The 22,302-nt window shown below is 49.0% G+C and overlaps 8 protein-coding genes across 8 annotated transcripts; 5 read left to right on the top strand and 3 right to left on the bottom strand.

Annotated features, from left to right (window-relative positions):
- Window positions 1–2,621: 2,621 nt before the first annotated feature.
- LCP9604111_1946 (putative RNA binding protein Ligatin/Tma64) lies at window positions 2,622–4,733 on the bottom strand (the record flags this gene model as incomplete). Its single annotated transcript, XM_039069368.1, has 3 exons — window positions 2,622–3,706; window positions 3,787–4,624; window positions 4,713–4,733. The coding sequence occupies 3 exons, from the start codon at window positions 4,731–4,733 to the stop codon at window positions 2,622–2,624; spliced, it is 1,944 nt and encodes a 647-aa protein (XP_038932073.1).
- Window positions 4,734–5,575: 842 nt separating this feature from the next.
- On the bottom strand, window positions 5,576–8,299 carry LCP9604111_1947 (uncharacterized protein; the record flags this gene model as incomplete). The annotated part of the gene is made up of 3 exons (XM_039069369.1): window positions 5,576–6,161; window positions 6,215–7,897; window positions 7,947–8,299. The coding sequence occupies 3 exons, from the start codon at window positions 8,297–8,299 to the stop codon at window positions 5,576–5,578; spliced, it is 2,622 nt and encodes an 873-aa protein (XP_038932074.1).
- Window positions 8,300–9,807: 1,508 nt separating this feature from the next.
- LCP9604111_1948 (Dabb family protein) lies at window positions 9,808–10,283 on the top strand (the record flags this gene model as incomplete). The annotated part of the gene is made up of 4 exons (XM_039069370.1): window positions 9,808–9,826; window positions 9,882–9,968; window positions 10,027–10,162; window positions 10,223–10,283. 4 exons carry the CDS (start codon window positions 9,808–9,810, stop codon window positions 10,281–10,283), a joined length of 303 nt encoding a protein of 100 aa, XP_038932075.1.
- A 312-nt stretch (window positions 10,284–10,595) lies between these two features.
- On the bottom strand, window positions 10,596–11,914 carry LCP9604111_1949 (tRNA maturation protein LHP1; the record flags this gene model as incomplete). Its single annotated transcript, XM_039069371.1, has 3 exons — window positions 10,596–10,692; window positions 10,751–11,535; window positions 11,591–11,914. The coding sequence occupies 3 exons, from the start codon at window positions 11,912–11,914 to the stop codon at window positions 10,596–10,598; spliced, it is 1,206 nt and encodes a 401-aa protein (XP_038932076.1).
- Window positions 11,915–12,359: 445 nt separating this feature from the next.
- chsD (chitin synthase D) lies at window positions 12,360–15,111 on the top strand (the record flags this gene model as incomplete). The annotated part of the gene is made up of 5 exons (XM_039069373.1): window positions 12,360–12,389; window positions 12,581–12,590; window positions 12,651–12,763; window positions 12,847–13,013; window positions 13,086–15,111. The coding sequence occupies 5 exons, from the start codon at window positions 12,360–12,362 to the stop codon at window positions 15,109–15,111; spliced, it is 2,346 nt and encodes a 781-aa protein (XP_038932077.1).
- Window positions 15,112–15,727: 616 nt separating this feature from the next.
- Window positions 15,728–18,056, top strand: hsp88 (Hsp70 chaperone Hsp88; the record flags this gene model as incomplete). The annotated part of the gene is made up of 4 exons (XM_039069374.1): window positions 15,728–15,802; window positions 15,910–15,941; window positions 16,003–17,743; window positions 17,808–18,056. 4 exons carry the CDS (start codon window positions 15,728–15,730, stop codon window positions 18,054–18,056), a joined length of 2,097 nt encoding a protein of 698 aa, XP_038932078.1.
- Window positions 18,057–19,280: 1,224 nt separating this feature from the next.
- LCP9604111_1952 (BRcat and Rcat domain-containing protein) lies at window positions 19,281–20,653 on the top strand (the record flags this gene model as incomplete). Its single annotated transcript, XM_039069375.1, has 3 exons — window positions 19,281–20,242; window positions 20,310–20,539; window positions 20,607–20,653. The coding sequence occupies 3 exons, from the start codon at window positions 19,281–19,283 to the stop codon at window positions 20,651–20,653; spliced, it is 1,239 nt and encodes a 412-aa protein (XP_038932079.1).
- A 541-nt stretch (window positions 20,654–21,194) lies between these two features.
- On the top strand, window positions 21,195–22,232 carry LCP9604111_1953 (putative zinc metalloproteinase; the record flags this gene model as incomplete). The annotated part of the gene is made up of 1 exon (XM_039069376.1): window positions 21,195–22,232. The coding sequence occupies one exon, from the start codon at window positions 21,195–21,197 to the stop codon at window positions 22,230–22,232; it is 1,038 nt and encodes a 345-aa protein (XP_038932080.1).
- Between the last annotated feature and the right edge of the window lie 70 nt (window positions 22,233–22,302).

A 22,302-nucleotide genomic window follows, 5' to 3' on the forward strand; every position in this document is an offset into this window, starting at 1 on the left:
ATCGGGTATCCTCTGTCTCTATTGATTGTTCTGTTCGGACTGATTGTAACAACACCGTGTTACGGATTTCCTTTATATTCTCTTTCCTCCTTGCGTTTTGCGCATAGAGACGATAGGCCTGCTTTGGTCTTTTATTTTTCTACTTTACCTTTATGAATGGAATCGCTGGACTGCTCAATTTTGTGATCTCGTAGATAAAAGCGTAATTCTTGAGACCGTTTCTACCTTGGGTTGATAGGACCTGATTTTTTGATCCTCCCTTCTTCCCCTCTTTCTCTCTTTCTCTCTCTTCCTCTCTCTCTTAGCCAGCTGGTTTCCTTTCCTATCGGTAACATAAGATTATACAAGCACTACATAGATAGCCCTTTGACGATGCCATATATCAACATGCAGCAGTTTCCAAGGTACCACCTAATACAAAGATGCAAATAACTTAAATCAAGTTAAGTCCCAGCTTTCTGGGGTAAGAAAAATGGCCTATATCAGTATATTAACAGAATAGGACAAGCAACGAAGAGGTCAGTGGGAAAAAAAGAAATAGTCCTGGGACCCGGAATCGAACCAGGATCTACGAGCTTCGAAAAGCATAGGTATGTGTACTTAAGACACAAGCCTACCCGTCGGGGCGCCGTGCTACCATTGCACCATCCTAGGGTTAGGTTGGGGGTAAGGAGATTGAGAGAGTGAAGACAAGAGAAGTGTGTTGTCCGTGGACGGAAAGGGAGAATGCAAGCTTCGTCATGCTGGAGGGAAATCATATGTAGGAATGGAGTCAACAATCTGACAACTCTATGTTAGAAGATATAGGGCAAGAGTAACACAGCGGTCGATCACCTGGCATAAAGTATGTATCTTGACTAGTACTAGTATCATGTTTGACTTCGTTCATTTCCATGGTATGCTTCTACTAAGTTTAGTCTACCTGGGGCTATTTGCCTATGCCATGAAGTTGACCTCCCCGTCGGACTATATTCATCAAGTCCCACGGGGAATCCCATGGTCTAGTAAAAGCTAGTACCCTAAGGACCGTTAAAATATATCTTCAGCTCCGACTTATGAAGTATCTCAATCTTCCGAAACTTTACCATTGTATACACCTAAGATCAGGTAAATGAGATTACCGTCATCTCAAGGCAAATCCCTCGAGGTAAGGCAAATCCTTAGTGATTAGGGGGCTGAAAGTACTTGCCAATCTCTAATCCAGTGTTCTAGACAATAACATACTACTCTGGAGTATAGGAAGCAAGCTTATAACTGCTTTTAGATCCCGGGTCTCAGGACTCGCTCATCCATTCCTATCCTATGTCTTCACTCGTCCCCTATACTTGCCACCAAATATACCTGGGGTGGTGCAATGGCAGCACGGCGCCCTGACGGGTGGGCTTGCATCTTAAGTATACATACCCATGCTTTTCGAAGCTCGTAGATCCTGGTTCGATTCTGGGTCCCAGGACTATTCCTTTTTTTTTCCTTACAGAATGTCGATTCCATACTCCTATTTCTGATATTTGTCTATGCACTTTATCCTATGTCTCATTGGTGGTACGAGCGAAAGCTAACAGTTATTATCATTTCCTACTTTTTGAGTATGTGGATACAGATATATATGTCAGAAGAATATCAGCCTAGGCGAGGATACATAGTCGTGGGGAAAAAAAGGGAAATAATCGTTTAATATATGTCTCGTGCTTATTATTTAGTATCCTGTTTTTCACATAAAAAATGGTAGTCTCTGTATGGGATTTAGACTTGATGTGATGATTCTAGGAGAAAAAAATGTAGAATATGCAGAATCCTTTCTATATCGACAAGACACCTCGTTATCAACAAATCAGCCCGGCTAGCTCAATTGGCAGAGCGTGTGACTTTTAACTCACTAGCAATTTATCTCAGATATCTGTTAGCACTTGAAATCACAAGGTTCGGGGTTCGACCCCCCGGTCGGGCAACATTAAAGTTGCCCACTGCTCATCTTTTTTGTATCTAATACACCAAGATATTCATTTTTGTTCTGTTTTCTCACTTTGCCGTTAACTATACTTCCTCCTTGTAGCAAGTTGAAGTGATTGTGTGGATATACTTATTCCTCATCGGCAAATTCCAGGCGCCACTAAAAATACTATCTAGGTAGTACGATATTTATCCAAGGCCTTATATACTCCGTATCATTGCCAAGTTTACCAGATAAAGGACATTTACGAGGTCTACAGCCTTGGCAGGACATCTCAGTCTGGTGCCTAGCCCTGAAGACCAGATATATGGGAGGCGGTTGATACTGATATCAATGATACGGAGACACGGCGAGATAGCAGACACGGGAACGGGAGTGGCAATGGAAGGCAAGGCGGCGAGAGGGGAATTGAAATTGTCGAATGGAACGGGGGAGAACCATGGAGAGGAATTGAAGCAACAGAGTGATGGTCAATTGAATCTTGGGTTGAAGAATAGTTCTTTTGTTTTGGGGGGATTTATGGCGGTGGGTTGGGGAATATGTATCTGAGAAGGTAGTTGCCCATCTCACCATGTATGTTTCATCTCTAGCGGTATGCGCTGATTTATTGTTTGTACAGAAAAAGTGCTCTCTATCTAGTGGTATGGACAGACAATCATTTAATCGTCGATCATTTCTTCTTCTTGGTCTTATCCACAACCTCAATCATCTGTGACTTCAATCCACGGCGAACCAGGGCTGTCTCAATGGCCTTTCGCTGGTCGCCCTGCACCAAAACTTCCATGATCCCCTTGGGGGCACCAGTAGCTTGTGTGACACTAGTGCTACCGGCACACTTCTTCTGCAGCTCCTGTGCCAACAGACTAGGAATAATGCCGAAGACCTCCAAAGTCATAACTTTGGTAACGGTCTTGGAGCCTGTCCGCTTCTCGAGGGTGACATGGACCTTCGGTGCGGGGCCTGCTTTCGGCTTGACGTCTGCAAGAGTTTGATTGGTCTTCAAAATGACATGGTACGGCGAAAGCAGTGTTTTATCATCCATGAGTCGTTTAAGAAGACCATCGCGAGTGGCCTTGCCACGTGCCAGTGTCCCCTTATCTTCGGTTGATGATGAATTGAAGATGGTGTTCGCGAGGAATGGGTTGAGGGTTATGATGCGCTTGTTCTCTTTTGAGATGATCGGGGGGTTTTGGGATTCAAGATATTGATCCAAGTGACTGGAAACTTCGGAGTATTTGTAGAAGTTATTTGTGTCGCTGGCAGCGAGGGCAGGGAAAATGGTTGGCACTAGCTTTCCTGATGGCCGATATAGACTCTGCACAGTGATCGTTTGGCCCACTGAAGGGTCGGAGCCATCCAGCGCAGCCGACTTTTTGCCCTCGGGTGCGGTCGCCTTGTTGTTCTCCAGAGCACGCGGTGAAGGCAATCTGTATGGCACAAATCGCTCAACCCGATGGTCCTCAAAGTCCACATCCCAAATAACGGTCTCTTGACCATTACGTTCCTTGGTTTTGACAAGCTTCGATTTGTCTAGATGTTTCATGAACTTCTTTACGTTCTTCCAACTGGTTTTCTTGATGTTGTAATGCTGAGCCTGCTGAGGTGTGTGCACAGGAAGATAAGGAGCAGTGAAGTTGGCTATCAATGCCGAAGCTGTGATTGGCAGTGGAAGGCCATGGTCTGCTGCGGACGGATTATCCTGCTTGTGCTTGTAGAGGGCGTAGACAAAAGCATTGACGAATGCGTCGTCGATTTCTATTATTTGTCAGTGTTTGATTGATTTGAGTTGGGAAACCAACTGCTGGCTGATAAAGAGAAAGGTAGGGGTGACTCACCCTCTGTTGGGGGTGCATCGACCTCGATGACGGGTTCTTCTGATATCCTTGGGTCATTGCTTAGTGTTTCAATGTCCCCCGAGGCAGCTGTCGGCTCATCATCCTCAATTTTCAATTCCTCCATTTGTTCTTCAACACCCTCGGTTTCATCCTCGTCCCAGCCCTCCAAGTACTCTGGAGCTGCACGGCCCGGCAGTGACGCAGAGCTCCACGCCCAAAGTTCATCACCCTCCCAATGCAATCCACGGACGGCATGGCCCTTTGTGCCTTGCACCTCTCCCAATGCCGAAACATCAATCTCACAGACGCCCACAAAAAGTGGCACTGTATGTCGGTCTACACTCGCGACCGCAACAACGGCGCCCTTGACCGCCCTTTCAGGGAACGGAGGTTCATTCGCAAGGCCCGGCGTCATTAAATCAGCTCCACCATGGAGCTTTCCCATCACAAACTCCGGAGTATAGAGTAACGGAACCAAGTTCGGGTTGTGCCATAGTGTATAGACAGTTGGGAATAGTCGGTTTTCGGCCCCCGGGCCGTGTTCCAGCTTGAACCATAGCACCCGCTCATCGCCGTCGGGATGTGTCCCAACATATACGACCCCTTGAAGTTCGCGTAGGTCTGGACCAGCAGTGGTTGTAAAACGAGCGGTTTGAGTGTTATCGGGCAGGAGGGCATTCCGGATCGTTGTGAGGCTCAATGCGGGGGCAGATGCGGTGCTGGGCCCAGACGAGTCTGCTTTGGTGGGGGCCGAGGTGACGGGGATTTGGTAATCTTTGATAATTTGGTCGGCAATCTTCCTACGGTCAGAAGACCGTAGTGGAGAAAGATTTTTGATCTGGTCTATATGAGCAGAGAGTCCTTTGCGGTGGGAGGGTTGGAAACCCAAAGCTTGGAGGGGCAGTGCGGGGAGAGAGGTCGTTTACCGTAGGCTTCTTTTTGAACATAATTGTAATCTCAAAGCTCGAAGCTTAAAGTGCAAAGTGTAATTGAATCCACACAGGTCAGCCGAAGACGAGAGGGAGAAGATGTCAAGAGTAAAGATGTGACGTCCGATCAAAGAATCTCCCGGAGATCTCCACATGGCCCGAAGAGGAAAAGAACTCGTTTTCTTAGCATCCGTGGAATTCGCGACAACGCCAGTCTGACTCAACCACTTTATCAATGCCTAATTAATCCATTCTTCCACGTAATCTCTCCCAACTTTACAGTAAAGCTGGCACAGAAAGGCTGAATTTTGATGGAATGGGCAAGATGGTTCAATATTAGGCCAAGCTGGTAGCTAGGCTAGTCCCTCACAGTTGAGAAACAGGGTATTGCTATGGTGAGAAGCATTGTTGAGGTATTTATCCAAAAGGCTAGAGATTACATCGAAGAAGGCAGAGATATAGGTACAAGCAATGAATCCTCAAAGCTAGAAGGAAGAAAGTCCCAAGTGGTCAAAAATAACTCCGGACAGATGAAGAATAGCGTTATTAAATCGAACGAGGCATCGTAAAATAGTAGATTGAGACATGAAGTCAATCGTCCGATTGTCTCGGTATTGGTTTGACTGGTCTTCTCGATGGGCCCATTCCTTGGGAAACCACAACCCAGAAGCGCCAGTATGTGCGTCATTGAACAAATGGTGCTGCATGCAGGCCATGGAATAGTATTATGTATATGGTGCAATTTCCGGAACATATCCGGCTGCATTCACCTCACCCCTTGGTAGGTGCCTCACTGGAGTCTAGCCTCAAGCTCGCATCCTCTGCTTCTAGCTGAATCCATCACATCATCCGAGAGAACTTCAAGATGTTTTCGGTTCATCGGGACTATACTTCCAGCGTCGGAAGTTATCTGCAATCCACCACTGCGACACATGGGCGGCCTCGCTAAGCCACCTCGCGGCTTCGGGCCCGTGCCGTGTCTGGACGGCATCAAACAAGGACACGATGTCGGTGTCTTCCTCGGGACTGAACTCGAGTGGGTCGGCGACGACATTGGTGAATCGCCACGGGGCATCGGGGATAAGCGGCACGACAAGACGGTACGGTTTCCCGGCTGCTCGCATAGAGACCCACGTTCCTCCAGGGTTCATCGTGGAGAAGTGCCATTCTGACTTCTTATCCTGCTCGGATATAAGTGGGCGTAGCAACGACTGGCCTTCGTATATAGGAAGCAGGTCCTTCAGTATATGTGCCGACTGTTCGTTGATATTGGAGGTTTCGATTAGAATATCGAGGATACTGGGGAGCATTTGAGTCGAAAGGACGGCGCCACTGATTTCGATCGGGGGTAGCTTAGGATGGGCGAGGAGTAGGGGAACGTGGAAACTGCCGACGTGGGGGTCATGGTTGGCCGTTATACCACCATCATTTGGAAGAGATAAACCGCTATAATCGAGTTAATGAAAGGTTGATAGGGTCTAAGAAAAAAGACAACTTACTGGTCTCCTGCCATGACAAGCAGGGTTTCATCACCGACCCCAGCCTCTTCGAGAATCTCAAGGATAGAGGCTAGCCAGTTGTCCTGATACTTGATAGTATTGAGGTACCGGTTCAAGTTATCGTTCCATCCAATGCCATTCCCGAAGAATTTCTCGTATTCACCAGGCTTAAACCAAGGAGTATGGGTATTGTGAGTTAGGTGACCGATAAAGAGGCGAGTATTATTCTTCTTAGCTTCGGCAAATGCGTCCCGCATATAGTTCTTTAGTGTATGATCCGGGTGACCATATTTCTGCTCTTCCTCTGGCTCCTCTGGTATGTATATAGCGCCGGCTTCATTGATTGATTCTTTGGTTGTGATATCTTTGAATCCCATGACAGGAGTAAGATCCTCCTGGTGGTCCCAGGTACCATAATGGGACTGCATCCACTTAGAATGCCACGGCCAGGAGGTCCAATCCTCAGTATCACTAGTGATATTTGATTGTTGGCTCAAAGCGTGGAATATGTGCGGTAGGCAAGGCTGATAAATATCATGCAGGTACTCAAGATTACCTTGGACAGGCATAGGGCTCACACCGCACATAGTGCCTGTAATACTTTTCATGGTGTATGTACCGGATGTATAAGCATTTTTCGCGCTGAGGCCACCATAGGGCTTTGGACGATCCTTATTCTCTTTGAAACCAGTCTCAAATCCGGTGAACATTTGGGCGATAGGGGTGAGATTGGAGAGTTTATCCATAACTTCCTCAGGGACATTTCCATCCCAAGACTTTTTCAGGTGCTCCATGATGTAAGAGTCGGAGCGGAAGGGAAAGACGTCCTGCCGATTGCTTTCTAATTTGATGAGAATAATATGTTTGATCTTGACGTCTCCGCTGTGAAGCACGTCACGTATAGGCTCCAGAATTTCGTTCTGGAGATTGGGAAAGTGTAGCGGATCTTTCAACGGGTTGTAGTGTTCGTACAAATACTCGTTAGGTGCGGTATTGTTGAAGTGACTTATGCGGAAGGGAGACCAGTCCGGGAAGGCAGTCGCTGCATCACCCGTATGTAACCAATCGAATGTCGGGAAGGAGTCCAGAGTATTTTTGTCTTCTAGCCAGCGGAAATCGCCCGGTAACGACACCACACCTCGTTGAGAGGACCCGAACCTGAGGCCGCCAAAAGGTGCGAGAGGCAGAGATGCGGAGAGGAAACTGTAAGTCATATCGTGGGGACGAACGACACGGAGGAAAAGTAGAATTGCGCTGCACGATACGACAATAGCGGGCTTGAGCAATGCCTGACTCTTCCGTACAGGCGGGTCTCGGGGCGCATCTAGCAACGATAAGGAGTCGCTGTCATCACCGAGTTCATAATCATCGATTGCGATTTCTTCATAGGTATCTGGGTGTGGCAGAGCTTGCTTATTCGGACGGAAGTAGCGATAGGTCGCGGAAATTACTGCAGCCCAGACCCTCAGGAAGGCTGCAGTGACCCGGGATAGATACGGTGTGGCGTAGAATGCGCCTACCAAAATCGACGTCTCGAGCAGGATAGCGACGAACAGGGCTGACAAAACAAGCGTGGCGGCGGGCTTGTCCTTGTGGAAGCCACTCGATATGCGCCAGTGGATCTCCATGCCCTTGTGGATATAAAAGGAGATGTTGGCGGAAATCATTGACGAGGCATATAGACTGGGATGGTTAGCGATTCATTCGCTGTGTGAATCCGAGAAAGGCCTACCTGAATAGCGCAGTGAATACGGCTGCTATATCCCGAGTCGTTCGCCATTCGTACGATCGGGCGAGACTGCGCGCGCCCAGAATGAGCAGGATATCCAGCAAAAAGAAGGTGGGACCCCAGGCGAGAAGGGACAGGACCGACAGCGCATTGAGATGGGCGTAGATATGGAAAGCCTTGGAAAGCACGAGGGAGATGAAAATGACCGAAAAGAAATATGCGCGCGAGGCTGCCCAGCCACGATTAAGATGGTCCTGAGGTGATCTGGCGATTTCGAGGGCGACGATGGCTGCAGATTCAAGCTTCCCACGCAGCCGCTGGGAAAGACCCTCTTTCAGCTCCCAGGGAGGTCTCATGATATATGTACAAAAAAAGAAAACTGCAATGCGTCAAATCATACAAGAACGTTGCACCTGAATTAACTAAAGGACAGAATTTTCCCCATGGATGTAATGGAAGAGGTGTAGGAGAAGAATCCGATAAGGATTTTAGAAATAAGGAGAGACCTTCAAGCAGAGAGGGTCCGGTCCACTTTCCACACGCCTAGAATAATATCCGACATCTTTGGGAGGCAAAGATCAGCAATGCCTATCATCGTAGGGCTATTCCGCCGCCAAGACTCCCAAAATAGCAAGTAAGCACGCGATGGAAATATCTGTACGGAGTACGGAGTATCTCAGGTTGATAACAAACAGGGGAGACGGGGACAGGTGCCAGTTGTAAACTGCCTATTTGGGACTACCGAGCTATTTACAATGGCCATAGCATATACGGAATACTATCCCACGATATTGCCTATGTTTTACAACATAGCAACATTTGGTCTTTCAAACTTGCTCAAGGCGTTTGTGGAGATCGCCTTGGCAAAGCCACGTACGTGGCCCCGTAGCGATGAACCTTGAACCCGTTAGAATTCTCCTGGAGCTCCACATCTACCCCATTGGCGGTTAACCTTGGAATCTGATGCTGGAGCTTCCAAGGTTGTCATTATGTTGTACAACATAAGTATTGTAACATCAAAGATAACTAAGCACTGTTGTTAGTGAACCTCGTGGGATCGGTCTTATCACTATCTCATCCCATTCAGCTGAAGGATGCACGATGAGATTTGGTATAGATCAGGTGGTGGAGCATAACAGTAAGATTACCATTTTAGCCACATGAAAGCTGCAAAGGTAAAGCTGTTCAAAAAATACCACAAACATCTAATAGCAAAAGTCAACTCGTTGGGTTTAGGGCTAATAAAACAAATAGTATATCACCCGAGGAAGCCACAGCCTATGGGCTGTGTTGCGATGCCAATAAGGCAAAGAAAATTAAAAGAGGTCACCACAAGAAACATAAAGTGACATTGGAGCGTAGGTAGGATCATAGTACAGGGCCCGAAGGATATATAGTTGAACTTCAGGGTTCCGCATCAAGGTTTGTCCACAGGTAACTGGTGCTGTGCTGTTCAGTGCCAGCACGTATAAATCTCGATGATAGAGAAATTAATAAATCATGGGGAACACAATACAACATAGGGCTGCTATTATGATCGGCGGTAGGGTAAAGTCTAATGAGTAGGCAGGTGAAATTGGTGCCTGGTGTAGGAGGTAGAAGATTCCAAGGACAAAAATAGTTATACTTAGGCTATATAGTTACCACAATATGCAAGACTAATCATCAGCAAGAGGGATCCCCAATGGGTCCAGAGTCCACTGTTGCCATCAAGAGCTATATCATCGCATACGATATCCATACCAAGGCATCGGACATCCCCCGAGAACCCCACCGGCACCCCGCCGAGCATAAAGAGACAATTACCGGATGCACTAAACCTGGGTAAAGTACATCTACCCTTGTTAGTGAAGAATCAGCCAAAATGCCAGTCTATCACATCGGTGAGTTGGATGCAGGTATCCAAAGGATACGAAACATCACTAACCAAGCTCCAAGTCCTCTTCCGTCTCAAATCTGGTGTCACCCCGGCCCAGATCGCGACCTGGAAGGAGACATGCCAGGGAATGGTGGGGAAGATTCCCGGTACGTGAAATTCTGAAGTTCAGATCGAGACAGTTTCTCATGTAAATCCTCACAATAGGACTGCTGTCGCTGCAGAACGGTCCCCCGCTGCCAATTTCGATTCCCCGCGCCCACGGCTTCGATATGGGACTTGTTGCTGTTTTGGAGACGCCTGAGCATGTGGCTACCTATGCGGTACACCCTGCTCACTTGGAGTAAGTCTTCTTCGTCGTCGGATTAGTGAGGACCGTGGCTCATTTGCTGACACCTTGGAGGGTTCATAAAATGCGCGAGGAGTTGTGCGATGATACTTTGGCCTATGATCTAGAGTTCTAGGCGTTTGATGTAGTACTAGGTTTCCCATAAAGCGAAGAAAGTTGCGAACAGTCCGTTCAAAAGTCTCATTTGTACATATCAAACCCTAGGTAGGCCCCGTTAATCGTAGCCACTGGGGCCTGCCTAGCCAACCCGTAGATGCTCGTAATGAAATGACAATAACGCCGATAGAAGGTTCACCTCTATGAAATAATCGGAAAATAGAGGCAGGTGGGATCTCCAATCCGCAATACTTTTTGAATCCCGCTGATTGACCGAATCAGAGAACAAGAATTAAAGACAAGACATTTCAATCCGCCGAAACTGGATACCTTATTCCTTGGCATCCACCTTCTTGGCAGGGTGGTCACCGCTGGTGCCCTCGTCCTCACGGGAGCGCTTCTGGGTGCTCTGCACGACCGGGACACCACTAGAATTGAAGTCAGCACTTATACACTCACTGCGAATATCAGATCACTATGACTTACCGGGAGTCCTTCTGGGCCTCACGGGGAGCCTGGAAGCCATTCTGTTGGTCCTCAGTGCGGCGTTCGCGCCAGTCACGACCACCATCACGGTCATTGCGGTCACGGCCGCCACGGCCACGGCTACCACCACGACCACGACCGCCGCGACCACCACGGCCACCACGTCCACCACGGCTACCACCACGGCCGCCGCTGTTGCGAGCGTTGGAGGGGTAGACGTTGCCATTCTTGATCTCCTCGACCTTCTCGTCGCAGTACTCCTTCTTGCTCTTGAAGATCAGGTCATTCTCCTTCCACTGAGGCTTCTTCTCCAGAGCGAGGAATGCCTTTTGCTTCTCCTCGGACTCAAACTCAACAAAGATGCTGCCCTTGAAGGTCTTGTCGTTAGTGCGGCGCAGACGGATGGCGTTTGTAGGACCGTAGGGAGCGAAAAGAGCCTCGATGTCGAGCTGTGTAGTGGGTTCTTCCTCGCCAAAGCCGAAGCCCTTGGCGTAGATGGAGCGGGCCATGGAGGCATCCTCGAAGACCTTAACGGCCTTGGCGTCGTGCTCGTTTACGGACTCGGGCAGAGGGACCTTGCGCTTGACGGCAGTGTCGTTCTCGGTGAGTTCGACGTTCTCGGCGGTCTTGAGGGCCTCGACAATTGCCTTGAAAGGTTGGAAGCGGCGCATGCGCTTGAAAGAGTGAAGGAGTTCAAGGGGGACGGCGTTGTTGGCGCTGCCGCCAACCTTGGAGAGCAGGAACTTGTCCATTGGGAGGTTAGAATCGGAAAAGTAGAATTCGACCTACGGTATGCGCGTCAGTTAAGATCTAGTGAAGGAGCGTTTCAAATGGTCATACCTGCTTGCGGATCTGCACAGGGTCGTCGGTTACCTCTAGGGTGGAGGGATCAAACTTGGCGTTGTTCTGGCGAGGGCCACGGCCACCGCGGCCATCGCGCTGGAAGCTGCGGGTCTCGCGCTTCTCAGTCTGGGGCTCTGTGGACTTCTCCTCGGCCTTCTCAGACTTCTCTCCGAGCTTAGCGGCTTCGGCGACAATACGGGCCTCATCGGCATCCTGAGCAGGCTTCTCGGAGGTGCCTTCCTCCTTCAGCTCGGCGAGAACATTCTGAACATCCTTCTCAGCCTCGGCGTTGACAACGGGGGTCTTCTGTTCTTCGGTCATAGTCGCGAATTGTATGTGGAGACTATTTCAGATGGCAAAAAAAAGATGATAAGCAGGAAGTTTCGACGCGACGGAAATGGGTCAAAGAAAGCAGAAAGTGAGCAAGGGGTCGAAGGGAATTTATAGCCAATCTCGGGACATAGGGCACAATACCTTTATGGGTTGATCAATGCGCTATTCAGAAAACTATTGCGCTTGTGACAATATCGCGGCGGGGAGAATCTGGGAATTTTTTTTGAGCTCCATTGGCGCCTGAGGCAGGAACTAGTCTGCAATTGGCTAGCGTGGACTCGAACTATTCCCTTTTTGGCAATTCAACGTTCTCTATACATTGTCTTCTATTGTCTTCATTGTATGCAGGAAAAAATGGAATAACAAGAGATGAATAGGAGTAGAAACAAAGTTCTCGAAGGGAAGTATTGATTTGACTCATAGTAACTACATTATGTACTCATATTTCGTCAAGAGCGTCAAAGTCAGATCGCACCTTCCCGAAGGCCAAGGTGATTTATTGATATGCTGACTCCCTTTCCCGGGGGTTTCGAACCCATATTGTCATGGAGAATTCTCTCTTGTCAAATATCACATATATCTTCAGTTGAATATTATTTCCTGGTCGATGATAATCCGGGTACCCCGTTCACCGCAGGATAGTAACATTATCAGGCCCTGAGTTGTAAGTAGCGTCTGTCAACCCCCGGATTCCCATTATGTTAACAAACGGGATATATGGTAGTTGTTCTCCACATACAATACCACCGGACCCTTCACTTGAAGTGCTGTTTTCAATATTCAACAGGCTACAAAGCAGGTTCGCCAAATCAAAATGGTACCATCACAAAGGGTTTCGTGGGTTGAGGGAACCTGGCCGACCAAAGATGTATTCCTCCCTTCTCCTGGGCTCGAGATGCCATCCTGATCATCCTCAACAGATAGTATACCTTTCAATCGTCGGTCCATTGATGCTTGCAGCTCTGTTCGAGTGGTTTCTCTGGCTCAGCGCCTTCATATACTGCCTGATCAAGGTGTGGATGAAAGCAGACCATTGGACTATAAGAGTTCTCGCTGTGGTTATGATCTTCTTCTTTACAGTGATACGGTAGGTTTTTTGGACTTCGGGACCTCATTACCTAGTAATTTCATTCAGGGACATCCACTGACGAATACATAGACTGGCATTCCTCCCAGTCATGCTCGTGACACTGCCGTTACCACCACAAATCACAGTTGACTTACCCCACAAGATAGTGCATGGGTTTCAAATGTTCGCATTCTGGGCCTTTTCTGTTCTTCTGATCGGCCCATGGCTATTCTGTGTTTACGGTCTCACTACCAATTCATTAGGCAGGAAAAAGAGGATTAAGCGAGTGCTTGATGACCGGACAGCCCCGAAGACTGTGGTTGTGATGCCAGTATACAAGGAGGACCCAAGTGTCTTGATCAAAGCCATCAACTCCGTGGTTGACTGCGACTACCCTGCAAATTGCATCCATGTCTTCCTTTCATACGATGGTGGCAAGGTGGACGAGCCGTATCTCCGGGTCCTCGACCATCTCGGTATTCCGATCACACTAGAGAGCTATCCTCAGAGCATCGACTGCATTTACAAGGGTGCACGGATCACGGTATCTCGCTTCAAACATGGCGGTAAGAGGCATTGCCAGAAGCATACTTTCAAGCTTATCGACAAGGTTTATGCTGAGTATTTGAAGACACATGACAATCTGTTCGTTCTGTTCATCGATTCCGACTGCATTCTTGATCGAGTCTGCTTGCAAAACTTCATGTACGACATGGAACTTAAGCCAGGCAGCAATCACGATATGCTTGCGATGACAGGCATCATTACGTCGACGACGGAGAAAAACAGCTTGCTGACAATTCTTCAAGACATGGAATACGTCCATGGTCAGCTTTTTGAACGATCCGTTGAGTCTGGCTGTGGTGCGGTGACTTGTCTCCCTGGCGCTTTGACTATTCTACGCTTCTCGGCTTTTCGCAAGATGGCCAAGTATTACTTTTCGGACAAGGCTGAGCAATGCGACGATCTCTTCGACTACGGGAAATGTCATCTCGGGGAAGACCGATGGCTCACTCACCTGTTCATGATTGGTGCCACGGAGCGGTATCAAATCCAGCTATGTATGAGCGCTTTCTGTAAGACCGAAGCCGTCCAGACCTTTAGTACGCTCTTGAAGCAACGCCGAAGATGGTTTTTAGGTTTCATCACCAACGAGGTTTGCATGCTCACTGACGCCAGGCTCTGGAAGCGGTATCCTCTTCTGTGTCTGGTTCGATTCATGCAAAACACGGTCCGAACGACCGCACTGCTCTTTTTCATCATGATCATCGCACTCCTTACAACCTCAAAAAAGGTGGAGGATCTTCCTGTGGGATTCATGGGGGTCTCTTTGGGGTTAAACTATTTACTCATGCTATACTTTGGCCTGCGTCTCGGACGCTATAAAGCCTGGCTTTACCCACTCATGTTCATTGTGAACCCGTTCCTCAACTGGATTTATATGGTCTATGGTATTTTCACAGCGGGCCAGCGAACTTGGGGTGGACCACGGGCCGATGCTGCCACTGCTGATGACCATACCACGCCAGGAGAAGCAGTTGAACAGGCAAAGGAGCAGGGCGATGAGTTCAACGTTGATGTCGATACGTTCCGCACCAGCCTTGTGCGACAGAGATCTGTTCCCATCCGCCCATCGGAGAATGTGGAAGGTCGATTTGCACCTGCCAAGCAGCTGCTTGATAGGTTTGATGTCAATACTGGGCCCGCGCTCGCGCGGATGGTCGGCGCGATGGGAACTTCCGAGAATTCCCAGTACCAGTTACCTTCTCTCTTTCGCCATTCAACTGACTCTGTGCTCAGTGCATCGTCGGATTGCGGCTCTAGCTCGGTTGCTACACCACAGAACGTGGAAAACCTCCTGATGAGTGAAGAAGACCAGAAGAAGCCCTATCATTCTCGCCAAGGCCAGGCATCAACGAGCTCGGTGAGCCTGGATAGCCAAAATTTGGAGAACCGCTTGAATGATGCTCTTCCGGCTTTGGTTTCTGCATCCGAGCATGATAACCTAGGACTCACCCACCCACCAGGAGCATACCAGCCTGGACGTTTTGAAAATATGCCTCCAGCCTACACAGATCCCGAACCAACGGTGCCGAACAAATTGGCAGCGAAATGACCTCAAATCTCGTGACCCACCTCATGATATTATTGTCTAACAAGAACATACGTTGAGGGTGCATGACGTCAGTATTCTTCATTTTCTTCTTTCTTCCTCTTTTTTTTCGTCTCAGCATCATCATAGCTTTTCGACCACACTATTCTTATGTTTTCCAGCGCAATTTTGTTTTGTCTCACTTCTATAGCTTTTAGCATCCAAAACACATCCCAGTCTCATATGATGTAACCACCGATCCACCGTAGACGATCGATTTTTATTCTGCCGGCCGCGGTGGGCGGTGAAAGTGGGTAGTCTAGCAATCGCTAGAAGATTCGATGAGATACCAGAAGAGTCCGAACGCCCAGTAAGGTATATAGACCAGTAGGAGAGAGGGAAATAGAGAATGAAAGCACTTTCTGACACATTTTACGTTATCCGTTTATACCCCAAATTTGAAATTCTTTAGTTCGGCGCCTAAAGAGCAGCCAGACCGCTTGACACTTGTCATCGCCCCTCCAATAATAGTGGAGTGGCGTGCAAATTCTCCCCTCCGACTTCTCTCACTTTTCCTCCTTTTGAATCTCCCATCTCCCTCCACCTCTCTATCTCCTATATCCCCCTACTTTCTTCCATAATGAGTGTCGTCGGTATAGATTTGGGTGCGCAAAGCACCAAAATTGGTGTTGCCCGCAACAAGGGCATTGACATTGTGCGTATTACCCCACGGTCTTGATCTGGACTCGCGGTCTTCTTAGGATGAAACATGACCTCACAAATTCGAGAATTTGCGCTAACTGCTTGTTGTTGACATTATAGATTGCCAATGAAGTCTCCAACCGTCAGACCCCGTATGTCCCCAAATTCCCCGCTATCCACTAAATAACTGACGACTGATTTGAATTGTTATAGCTCCGTCGTTGGATTCACTCCTCGCAGCCGAAACCTCGGCGAGGCCGCCAAAGGTGCAGAGATCTCGAACCTTAAGAACACCGTTGGCTCCCTCAAGCGCCTGATCGGCCGTTCTTTCAACGATCCCGATATTGCCATCGAGCAGGAATACAACACATGCAAACTGGTCGACGTCAATGGCCAGGCCGGTGTCGAGGTCAACTACCTTGGCAAGAAGGAGAAGTTCACAGCAACCCAGTTGGTCGCTGCGTACCTTTCCAAGATCAAGGACATCACCGCCAAGGAATTGCGCACTCCCGTCTCCGACGTCACCGTCAGCGTTCCTGCTTGGTTCACTGACGTTCAGCGTCGGGCTATGATTGACGCTGGTGATATCGCTGGTCTCAACATCCTTCGTCTCATCAATGACACCACCGCTACCGCTCTTGGCTGGGGTATTACCAAATTAGATCTCCCCGGCCCCGAGGAGAAGCCCCGCCGTGTTATGTTCGTCGACATTGGTTACTCCGATTACACTGCCTCTATTGTTGAGTTCCGCAAGGGTGAACTGAACGTCAAGGCTACCGCCTACGATCGTCACTTCGGTGGTCGTAACTTCGACAAGGCCCTGACCGAGCACCTCGCCGTCGAATTCAAGGAGAAGTTCAAGGTCGACATCCACACTAACGGCAAGGCCTGGACCCGTACCTTGGTCGCCGCTGAGAAGCTCAAGAAGGTCCTCTCGGCTAACGCCCAGGCACCTTTGAGCGTCGAGTCCCTTATGGATGACGTTGACGTCCGCGCTATGATGAAGCGTGAGGAGCTCGAGCTCCTAGTCAAGCCTCTCCTTGATCGCCTGACCGCTCCTCTGGAGCAGGCACTCTCCGAGGCCAAGCTTCAGATTGAGGACATTGACCAGATTGAGATGGTCGGTGGCTGCACCCGTGTCCCCTCTATCAAGGAAACCCTCACCAAGTTCTTCGGCAAGAACCTGTCCTTCACCCTGAACCAGGACGAGGCCATTGCCCGCGGTTGTGCTTTCAGCTGTGCTACTCTCTCCCCTATTTTCCGTGTCCGTGACTTCGCCGTTCACGACATTGTCAACTACCCCATTGACTTCACCTGGGAGCAGTCCCCCGAGATCCCAGATGAGGATACTAGCCTCACTGTCTTCAGCCGTGGCAATGTCATGCCTTCCACCAAGATCCTCACTTTCTACCGCAAGCAGCCCTTCGATCTCGAGGCCCGCTACTCCGACGTCGCGGCTATGCCCGGCAAGGTCAACCCCTGGATTGGCCGCTTCTCCGTCAAGGGCGTCCAGGCTGATGCCAACAACGACTTCATGATCTGCAAGCTCAAGGCCCGTCTCAACCTGCACGGTATCCTCAATGTCGAGTCCGGATACTACGTCGAGGATATTGAGGTCGAGGAGCCCATTGAGGAGGAGAAGAACGAGGACGAGATGGACGAATCTAAGGATGAGGAGCCCAAGAAGACCCGCAAGGTTAAGAAGCAGGTTCGCAAGGGTGACCTCCCCATTTCCTCCGCCACCGGCGGCTTCGACCAGGCCACCAAGGAGGCTTGGACCGAGCGCGAAAACGCTATGTACATGGAGGATAAGCTTGTCGCCGAGACCGACGAGAAGAAGAATGAGCTCGAGGCCTCCATCTACGAGCTCCGTGACAAGATTGACGGCGTGTACTCCGAGTTTGCCAGCGAGGAGGAGAAGGAGAAGTTGAAGGCCAAGCTCACGACCACCGAGGTTAGTTTTGAATCAGCATCTATCAATAACTATTGTGATCAAGCGTACTAACACATCAATTTAGGATTGGCTGTACGAAGATGGTGAAGACACCACCAAGTCTGTCTACGTTGCCAAGATGGACGACATCCGCTTCATCGCCGGCCCTATCATCCAGCGCTACAAGGAGAAGGCCGAGGCCGAGCGCGACGCCGTCCGCAAGGCCGATGAGGAAGCCGCCGCTCGGCGACGCGCCGAACTTGAGGCCAAGAAGAACGCTCAGGGAGATTCCGACATGCAGGATGCCCCCGAGGGCGAACTTGAGGAGCAGTAGATGCATTCCCACGATATTGGAATGATTTGCTGATGAGTTTTCTTATTTTTAAGGGTTGGGTATGGAAAACCCAATTCCAATTGCGTTTTACTCTGATCTAGCAGGTTCGCTACCAATTTGGATCGGGGTAACTCGCCGCGTTATGACGAAAAGGACTTTTTTTAAAGAGATGTTCCATGGACCTAGAGATTTCAATCGGCTTTTAATCGTTGGCCACCTTTTTTTGGCCACTTTTTTGTTCTAATGGCAAACGGTTATGATGTAGATCGTTCTTGTTCCCTGGATGTTTATGAATAGATGAAAATACACTCAACGCCTTTGTCTTCATTGTTGAGATCCTGTATGAATTTGATATCAACATAGCTCATTGGCGAAGCGACAGGTCCCTATCGTAATAAACTTGGACTTTATACAGCACACCAACCCTAGGCCAACAGCCTTTAGTTTGCACGTATTGTCCTTTTCACAGTCGTACATACAGTCAGCGGCTGATTATTCCCAGCAGATATTTATAGGCGTCTACTATATATATATATCACATAACAATTGAAGTATACGGAGACACAAGCGGTGAATCTCAAAAGCCAATAGGACTAAAGTCCCTAATGGCGCTGACACTGCGATACTCATTGCACCACTTTCTACCCCGCTCTAGTTAACTACAGTGTACTCTGTAATTAATACATCAACATGACTCGGGAACCTTGGGAGCGACCATATATAAATAAATCACCCAAGGATATGGTGATGCACAGATTTGTATGGCGTGAAAAGCTTCATTTTATACAACCACGCAGAACCGGGCACCTGGGCAGCGTACATTGATTACTATGCACGTGTAATAGTAATTTAGGTATTTTAAGTTTTCTGCTGGTAAAATACGGCATTTAGGCATCAAATACCCCCAAATCTAGGGTTTGAACCATGATATACCGCTTCGTAACTGGCCCTATCATGGCTCTATGCACCTCAAAGACGGCCTGCCGCAGATACGATAGAGGTAAGGACAATATTCCACAGTAGAAGCAAACTTCTTATGACAGTCGCATCAAGCAAAGTTAAGAATCCTACCCAGCTTGCCGTTTGTTATTGTGTCAGCCTTTCTTATTCCCCTCTCCTCTCACCTGTTCCTCTCTTGATCTTCTCCCTATTCTTCTTCGCCTTTTTGATCAGTGATTTCTCTTGCATTGCACCAGTCCTCCAAGTTCCAGTCTATCTTGAGAGATGGCGCAAGATCAAGATAAGCGAATGATCCTCCGGCTTCTGCTTGAGGATTTAGATGATCTCGAAAATAGACAGAAAGGAAAACAAGGCACAGGAAAGGAAACAGACCTTGAAATTGCCATCTCATGCTTGAGGGAAGATATTCGGGCTATGCAAACTTCCATCGACGACGAGATATTGGCGCTTAGCACGAGTACTGCAATCGCCACTGACCAGAAGATACTCGCGTCTCTTCTTCGCGAGGAAAGACTTGCTAATCAGGACCACCAATTCGCTCTCGCCCTGAACAAAGGAACCGCTAATCGTACGAATGCCTTGGCAAACGATATCGTATCGTCAGATGACGATGACGATGCCGTTTCCATTGTCATGGGGGATCTCATGGGCCGGATGTCTGTGAGTGGCAGATCATCTAACAACGGGGAAGGCTCATCATACATGCGTTCATCTCGAGGAACCAACTTCATGAGTGAATGTGCATCCTGTCTTACAAAGGTCGAGTCTATCGTGTTCAAGGGTGCGTGCGGTCACGAGTTTTGCCTCGACTGCGTAAGACAGATGTTCCTCGGTGCCATCAGAGACGAGGAATTATACCCGCCTCGTTGCTGCGGCAATGTCATACCGCCTGGTGTTGCTTTGAGGATCCTTAACTACGAGGAGCTTCGAAATTTCAGTGAAAGAGCCCTTGAATGGACCGCAAAAGATCGCCTCTATTGCGCTGAGCCAACATGTTCGAAATTCATTCCCCCATTCGCTATCCGAGACGAGCACGGCACCTGCCCCGAATGTCACCAGCGGACTCATGTACCATGCCGTTCCCTCGCCCACCCTCGCGTCGATTGCCCAATGGACGAGACTCTTCATGCTGTATTGGAAATAGCGGATTCTCAAAACTGGAAGCGATGCTTCAATTGCCGAACCATGGTAGAGTTGCACGTTGGCTGCAACCATATAACATGTCGGTAAGTGAGAAACATCCCCTACAACAAACAATATCACAGTACATGAGAAGAAACTAATGATTTGTAGCTGTGGCCGCGAATTTTGCTATGTGTGTGGCTTGGTTTGGAAAACATGCGAGTGCCCACTTTGGCACGAGGACAGGCTCGAAGAAGTGGCAAATCGGGCGGTACATGAGGAGGTCCCGGCCAACGCCAATAACCAAGTCCGCCAGATCGCATTTAACCGGATAGTCGATGGCCTGCAGCAGCATGAGGACAACGGCTGCGAGCACCACAGGAACTCGCAATGGGTTTTCCGTAAGACTGGAAGTTTGCAGTGTGAGGTCTGCAACCATTATATGCCTGAGTACATTTTCATGTGCAGAGGTTGCCGGATTCGGGCTTGCAACCGTTGCCGAAGACATAGAATGAGGTAGTTCGCTGCTTTTGCACGGCATCTCGTGAAAGACAGCTGAGAGGCATGGGGTTACTCTGCAAGTCATTCATACCAGTCTGCTTGGTGGGAGTAGAAGGAAGGGTGCCATTTTAGACTGTCAATTTACTAGATTTGTCTTTGAGCATTGGGGTCCTCGAGCCGATCTACTTGAACGAAGATATTTGCTGGCAGTTTGGGCGTAATTCTTATTGGAAATCAAAATGCACTTTTGCGTCATTCGACTAGCGGAGAGCGGAGATAATACATGTTAAGATTTGATGTGTATAGCACTTCTATCAATTACCTCGTTAGTTTCTGACTTTGCCTTACTGCCTGAGGCATTCACATTCTTGATATCACGTGCTAGCTCCGGCTTATCTCCGTGCTGACAAAACCTATCGCCGTGGAATCAGGTCGAATTCGCCAGCGCCTGCCTATTCGGGCCATATAAGCAGTTTCCTTATCGCAGTTCTTCACTCACGAGCTCTTCTCTCACGATTTGCTGCCATACGATCGCACATATACTTGTACGCTATAATGGACTCTCCCAAGGAGCTAACCGTCCACCACCATGGGACCGCGCATATCATTCAAGTTCCAGACTCGGCAACATTACAAGACCTCTCCTCCGAGATAGAGCGCGTCCTGAACATTCCGGTCGACAACCAAAAGCTCCTCATAGCCCCAAAGCCTGGAATGCAGAAAGCGCCTTTCCCACCAACTCTCCTCGACGCCATTCTCCAACCCTCCTCCCCAAAATTCAAGATCACCCTCCTCGGCACCCCGGCCAAAGCAATCGCCGATCTGCACGAACAATCTGCCAGCGAACAACGACGACAAGAATTACGTGCGTCTGCCCTAAGTGCCGCAAGACGCAATAAACGAACACCGTCGTCCCGTAGCGGCGGCATCCACACCATCTCATCTTCAAGCAACAACTACACCTTCCACCGCCTCCTCCCACTATCATACCTCCCCAACCCAGATCGCTCCCTCGACTTCCTCAAGCGCCTCCGTGACGACCCAGGCATCCGCGCCGCAATGACAAAACACAAGTTCTCTGTGCCGCTCTTAACAGAAATGAACCCGGCGGAACACACGACGAGCGAGTCGCGGACGCTAGGTCTGAACCGAAATCAAGGCGAGGTAATTGAGCTGCGGTTGCGAACGGATGCCTATGACGGATACCGTGATTACCGTACTATTCGGAAGACGCTGTGTCATGAGCTTGCGCATTGCGTATTCGGGCCCCATGACCGCGACTTCTGGGATTTGACGTCGCAGATTGAGAAGGAGGTTGATCGCGCTGATTGGAAATCTGGCGGGAATCAGTTGTCTAGTCAGGAGTTTTATAATCCTGGTGATTGGGATAGTGCACAGGATGGGGAGGAGTTTGTTGATGAGTGTGGGTGGACTGGTGGGGAGTTTGTCCTTGGTGGATTGCAAGGGGACTCGACTGGAGGCCGAAATGCTGCTTCTGGCGGGACGTTGTCTCGTAGGGAAATCATGGCGCGCGCTGCAGAGGAGAGAATGAAGAGGGAGAGTCAGGCCGGAAAGCAAGATGATGCCAAGTGATATCATGGCACGCTATGCTTTTCATGATTTACGAGTTCTTGCTTTTGACCTACATAGCCGTTGATACCAT

The sequence above is a fragment of the Penicillium roqueforti genome (genome assembly GCF_015533775.1).
Source record: "Penicillium roqueforti strain LCP96 04111 chromosome Unknown scaffold_02, whole genome shotgun sequence".
Lineage (NCBI taxonomy): Eukaryota > Fungi > Ascomycota > Eurotiomycetes > Eurotiales > Aspergillaceae > Penicillium > Penicillium roqueforti.